This window comes from Pinus tabuliformis, chromosome 4_1, assembly GCF_031772625.1.
Source record: "Pinus tabuliformis cultivar Carrire ecotype Pingquan chromosome 4_1, CPIR1, whole genome shotgun sequence".
NCBI classification, from domain to species: Eukaryota; Viridiplantae; Streptophyta; class Pinopsida; order Pinales; family Pinaceae; genus Pinus; species Pinus tabuliformis.
This window is the reverse complement of record NC_142303.1, coordinates 830,265,313-830,271,788: the sequence shown is the minus strand read 5'-3', so window position 1 is coordinate 830,271,788 and position 6,476 is coordinate 830,265,313. Positions and strand designations below refer to the sequence as shown.

The 6,476-nt window shown below is 43.1% G+C and overlaps 1 protein-coding gene across 1 annotated transcript in view; it reads right to left on the bottom strand.

Annotated features, from left to right (window-relative positions):
* Nucleotides 1–5,611: 5,611 nt before the first annotated feature.
* Nucleotides 5,612–6,476, bottom strand: part of LOC149178798 (uncharacterized) — a 32,733-nt gene continuing 31,868 nt past the window's right edge. Inside the window, exons 3-4 of the mRNA XM_089422238.1 lie at nucleotides 6,331–6,425; nucleotides 5,612–5,905 (exon numbers count right to left, since the gene is read on the bottom strand). Coding sequence (XP_089278364.1) covers nucleotides 5,612–5,905; nucleotides 6,331–6,425 — 389 coding nt within the window. The remainder of the gene's footprint in view (nucleotides 5,906–6,330; nucleotides 6,426–6,476) is intronic.

Here is a 6,476-nt window from a genome sequence, read left to right as displayed (position 1 = left end):
TAGCAGAAAAGGGAAGGCCCGTGAAGGAAATTTTTTTGTCATTAGCATTACGAAATGGAATTAGAAGCACATTGGATGTGTGTCCTGGAACAATGATCTAGTAATTATTCACAAAGAGAGAAAGTGGTGCAGGATTGTAGCGTTGGACATTGGATGTGGATTTTGACTTTTACAGTGGATTGTGGACTTCCTAGGAAGGAGGTGAATTATAGTACTAATTTTGAGGGTGGAGGTGTGAGCCTTTGTATTCCCTTTTTGTTGATACAGGCACTGTATCGGTTTAATTGTTGGTTGAGAAAATGTGCATATCTGTATATTTTTGTAAATATTGTATCAAGTTGGATTTATAAAGCTCCTTAGACAGTATGGTTATTTGTAGGTTGAAGCAAATGTGCATAAGTATATGTGGTTTTGATTGTCAATACCACCATGGGTTGTGTTATAAACCTACAATAAGTGGTATGGATGTCAAGTCAGTATGGCTGTCATGTTGTTATGTTTCTCATTTTGGTTTGCTTCTCGATAGGATGATCATTGTAAATATTGCAATGAGATAATTTATAAAGCTCCATGGGAAGTATGTTTTGGTTTTCAGTGGTGTTGCTGGTTATAGGTGTCATTAAACACTAAGGACGGTGTTCCCCCAAGGGGGAGGTGTTGGCTTAGGGGGTCCTGACCCAGGTTCGGAGTTAGTTGCACTAACCAACAAAACCCTACACTACTAGCCCTTTTGGCAACAACCTGTGTAGCACAGGCTGCAGTCTCACCCGAAGCAATATGGCAGGATGCAAGAACCAAGTTTCTGCATCCATAGACTAGTTTGATGTCTTCCAACAACTTAGATCTATCTCCACGCAGATCAACAAATTCCTAGGGCTTGTCATTGTAACTCTATTAAAGAGGCCTTCAGGCCTTTGTGAAGGTCCACGATTAGTCCTTGCGAACCCTTAACAGTCTATCTACCTACTTACGTGCATCAGAAAGCAATCCTAAATTGGCATTCACGTAGATCTACTTAAGTCGTTAGTAAACATAAGAGAAATCACCAGATACTTTGTGGAAGTGTTTAAACATGCATTGCATACATTATTAGGATTAATTCAAGATAATCACGTAGCATTCAATCAATATTTCATAAAACAAACCATTCATAAGCGGCATAGAACATAAACAGACATGAACATAAATACCCAATAATTTTTCGGAAACTTTTCTTTATTGATCTTCAATTCATGGATTACAAACTCAAACTTCCATGCACACATAGCTGCAAGGGTCTGCACACTCAGTTGTGGACTCTACCTAGGCCTTCGCGCACTCAGCTGTGGAGCCTCACTTTCGCTACCTAAGCGTAGGAAGTAGAGCCTTCCTGCCTTAGCTTCTGCCCAAGACTCTTCAATCAACCCAATTCTCTATCTTTTTTCCATCTAGTTACCTCTTCCTTTCGCTAAGACTCAACTATTTATAGAATTTTTTCATACAATGACATGGTCCACAGACCATGGGTGAATCTCAAAACCGACTCAGAACTTTACTTAAAACAAAAGGCTAATCCCATTTGACTTTTATTCAACTATGCGCTTCGCATCCACAAATTGTGGAGACTTTACATATTTTACAAAAGTTGTTACTAAAAAACTACTAATTAATTCCTTTCTGCCCCTGGGGAACCCATCCCAACAGGCCCCCAACACAAATATCGTGACTCGCCCTCAAGTCACTCAAATGGTTGTTCTAATTTCTGGTGTAGTTCGTTGAATGCTTTAGTCAGTGTTTGGAGCTTCGTTGTACTCTGTTATTTCATCTTTTGTACCTCCTGGACTAGCCTCTCCATGGTTGGCCCCTCTACTACCAGCTGTGTAGTACTCTGCATCTGCTGAATAGCCTTCAGCTTCTCAATAATGGTTCCTGAGAACTGGATAGCTTCCTCTCTCCAAGGCTCAAGCCGTGTACTGAGCATAAACTTCTCCTTCTACAATTCTTGAATGTGCAACAACTTTTCCTTACCTTCCTGTAAGCGCGCAAAATGATGGATTAGCGCCAACGACCGTGTTGTCATGATGATTTCATCATACTATTGTTGCACTTCCCTAAGCTTCGTGCTTAATTGTTGTAGCGTAGGATCCTCCTGCAATGTATCCCAGAGGCCCAGTGCCTGAGTGAAGAGGTTGTCACACCCTTGAACAGCAACATCTAGCCGGGCCATTAATTCTTTAATCACTGCATTCCTTTGTTCCTGAACCTCTAGTAGTGTGGTCAATTGCAACTTTAACTGTAGCTCAGCTATCTACATCCTGAGGTTGAAAGTCACCTTGTCAACCTTCTCCTTCGAAACATGAATTGCAGTAGCCAATTTTCTTACCTTGGCTAAAGCCTTTGCATCATGTATACCCAACTCAAGTACATATTTGCAGGCCTACTCAATTGTTGCCACCAAATTTTGATGTTGTGTGCGCAAATCCTCTTGCTCCTTTAGGGCCTGAGTCTTTTCCATGAAAAGATCTTGCTTGTTAACTTTGAACTCAGTGATGGTAGTGAGTGCACGTTGTTCTCTGATCCTGATCTCCTCCGCGATCGCTTGATATAGCGCATGTAAATACTAAAGTGGAAACGCAGCAAGGTTCAACCCGATGTTTTTGACTATTTGAAGCACCATGCACTGCTCCTCCGTCTCTACGTGACTTACTCTTCAAGAAAAGGAAAGATTCTGACATCCTAAGGCTAGTCTATCTCTGATACTGCACTCCTTCCCTATGTCAAGTTGACTTGTGTGTCGCTCACCTTCCCTACATCTACTTGAATTCTACTTGTTTGGATCTGCAGCTCGCGCAAATCCTTTTGGACGCCCCCAAGCATCTTCATATATTACTTCTCGAATTGTTACAACACCTCTGTCGTGGTGCCATGAATTTTGTTGTAGATCTCATCAATATCACACTCTATCAGCACCATGGGATCCATATGCATCTTCTTGTCATACTTTTGTTTGTTTCGCTACCCACTATGCTGCTCCTACGTGTGCTTCTTCAGGATGAAAGGAGTTGTTTTCTCTTCACCACCACCTCCTCCTTTCTCGGATAGTTCTTTCTCATCAGTGTGGTGGGAAGTAGACTATTCGCTATCCTCTGCATCCTTCTGCTCACACTCTACTTGATCCTTGTCAACGTGCTCCTTTTTCTATATGGGCCTTCTCTGCAATTCCCGTAGCAGCCTCCTTCTTCTTTTGTGAAGCTAAGGTGCACGTAGCCTACTGAGCAGCATCCTTCCACTTCTACGTAGATGAGATCTCTGTGCCTATGCTTGTGCCTACATCTAACTCCATAGGCATGCACCATTCCCATGGACACAGCCCCATGACTTCCTGGATGTCTATATCTATCACCATATAAGGTAATGTGTGCCATTTCTGCTCAGGGCCTTTGCATGCTTTGATCGAGACCCTATGAAAATCGGCTTTGAATTCTGCATAAGCCAAGAGCTGTGTGTACAAGGTGGGGGACAATCTTGGCCACTAGCTAATTGCCATGTGCATGTCCATCTCCATGAACACCCAAAACATCTTTGTCTCCTTAACCCATTCTGGATGTTTTGATGCTCATAACGAGGCAAACGCGCTGCTTCGAGTAAATCCTCTTTGTGCGAAGGAAACTGGCTATCCTCTGGTAACTACCAAGCAACCAAAATAATTAACAATAGTAGCCATGCATAGTGAAAGGGCTTGCTCTCCTCCTGGGCCTCATGGCAGTTCATGAGGAACTCCTGATAGAGGTACTTGGCCCAGTTGTACTGAACCCCCTTCACGCACTGCGATGCGAGTGAAATGACCGGTGCTGGAACTTCATCCGCGTGACATTTTCTCATTTTCTTTCCTGCTAGGATCTGGGTAGCTAACTGCACTGTCAGGTCTGATATGGATGTGATAGAATACCCTCGTGAATTTTTTATCAGCCCAAACTCCTTCTTCATCTTGTCTGCCAATTCTTTCTCTCTAGTTTTTCCCAAACTCCTTGGCAGGGTTCGCACCTTTGTAAGGTAACTTCATGATCCTATGGATCAACATGTCAGTGATAGGGATAGTCTCTCTGAGCCATAGGCTCCCATCATGCACCAGCATGAGGAGCTAGCACACATAGACTATATTAATGGGGGAATGATGATAATGTTGCACTAATATCAGATTGAGCAATCATGATTGCTCAACACTGCACGCCCACTCCATGGGCTCCAAAGTTGTAACACCCATGTCTTCAAACTAGAATTTATGCATGTACTTGTGAGTCACCAAGTGTGGAAACTTTGTGTGGTCTGTGAGGTCCCAATCTTCCATTTTGAGCAATGGAATGTGCGCCAGCCGAGGACCCTCAAACACAACTTTCTTAGGTAGTAAAGGTGTTGACACTGAAAATTTTCCCGTATCGGGATCCTTCATGACCTTAGCTATTCCCTTGTGCGAAGGGATATACTCAGGCAACCTGGTCATCGACTCCATCCCTTCGGCATCAATATCCTCCATTCCCTGGAATTCTTCCTCCACTAGGTCCACTATTCATTCTAGCTGCTTATCCTTTTTTTCTTTGCTTGTGTTTCGGTATGCTTCCTCGGTGACACGTGCATTGTCATCGGCTTCTTCGATTTTTCCTCCCTAGTTGGTTGCTTTTCCTTTGTAATAGGATACTTTTCTTTAGCCATAGTCTACTTTGGCCTAGGCGACCTCGACGCTGTGGGAACCGCAGCGTAGCCTCTACACTAGACACTTGCAAGCCTGGTGCGTCGACATAGTGGCTCCCGAACTCAAGGCTTTGGTGGGGTTAGTGGCAGTCATTCTCTCCATAAATAACTCACGGGCTATGGAAGAACAATTTGCTCATGACAGGAATTCTTCCCAGAACGCTTGGCTCACAGGCAACAGAGAGAAAATTTCAGCAACAAGTCTTAGAGTGCAAAGTGTTCTCTATTGGACCGACGTGCGTAATTTATAGGGGTTTTTAAATTCAAATCTGACCGTTCCCCCCAATTTTTGATAATAAATGTTGTTTTGGCGGCAGATCCTCAAAGATTTTTGCCTTAGTTGCCACCACCCAACTCCTCTTAATTATTTTCCAGCTGTCAAGTCATGAACAGTAACTCCAACAGTCATTTTCCTGCTGGGCTGCGTGGTACCTTTCCCCATGGCATGGTTTCCTAAGTGTAGCTTCATTTGTTTCATCTTCGCCACTCTCTGTGTAGCTTGCTTACTGCTTTTTCCTTCAAACCGGGTACTGTAGTTTATAGTCCTGCACTCCCTGGCAACTGTCTGGAGCACTAAGACTATCTTGCTTCCATATAGTCATTACACAGGATCCCCTGTATACAACTTCAACATTCTCCCATTCACTCTTCCTGGGAAGGGTTCCCCATTCAACGTCATAAGCTGAACTGCGCCTCCTTCTATAACTTCTTTGACAATATATGGCCCTAACCAATGCATCTAGAATTTACCCAGAAATTTAGTGAATTTACTATCATATAATAGGACAAGGTCATTTACCTTGAATGTGTGAAGCTTTCTATTGCGATCATGCCATGATTTTTCACGTTCCTTCTGTACTTGTTGATGGAATCCTACCAAAAATCAATCTTCTTCGAGCTCCATCAATTGTGCGAGCCGTTCCTCCAAGGCCTCGCAAGCCGCCATGTCTATTAAAGCTACTATGCGTAGTTGAGGCGTAATGTATTCCATCGGCATTATGGCTTTAACCCCATAGACCAATCCAAATAGTGTTTGTCCTGTCAGATTCTTACAAGTAGTCCTATAAGCCCATAAAACTATAGGTACGCATACATCCCAATCATTCCACTGCGCGTTGCAGATCTTCGTCAACGCGTTCTCCAAAATCTTGTTAAAGGCTTCAACGGTTTTGTTTGCCTGCAGGTGATATGTTGTACTCTTCCAATGGTAGACCTAGAATTCCTCAGTCAACGCGCTGATTGTTTCGTTCAGAAAGTGCATATCCCTGTCACTCATCAACAATTTTGGACATCCAAATCTGGTTAAGACATACTCAAATAAGAATTTTTCTGTCATAGCCCCTGTATAATCCTTAACCGACTGTGCTTCCACCCATTTGGTTAGATATTTCGTCGTAGTGATAATATAGCGCACACCCATTTTCTTTCCACGAGGTTGCATTGGCCCAAAAAAATAAATCGCCCACTTCTCAAATGCCTGCAAGGACACCTAAGGATTTTGGGGTAGCTCATCCCTTCACGATGGTCTGCCAATTCTTTGAAATGCATCGCATGCCTTACAATATGCCTTGGAATCCCTGTGCAATGTTGGCCACCATAGACCTGCACGCAAAATCGTCTGTGCAGTTTCTTTGCTTGCATAATGGCTTCCCACAACTCCCCCGTGAGCTTCAACGAGAATTTGTCCCATTCAAAGTCTGGCACATATCTTCACAATATTTCATATGTACCCATTTTATACAAATGTC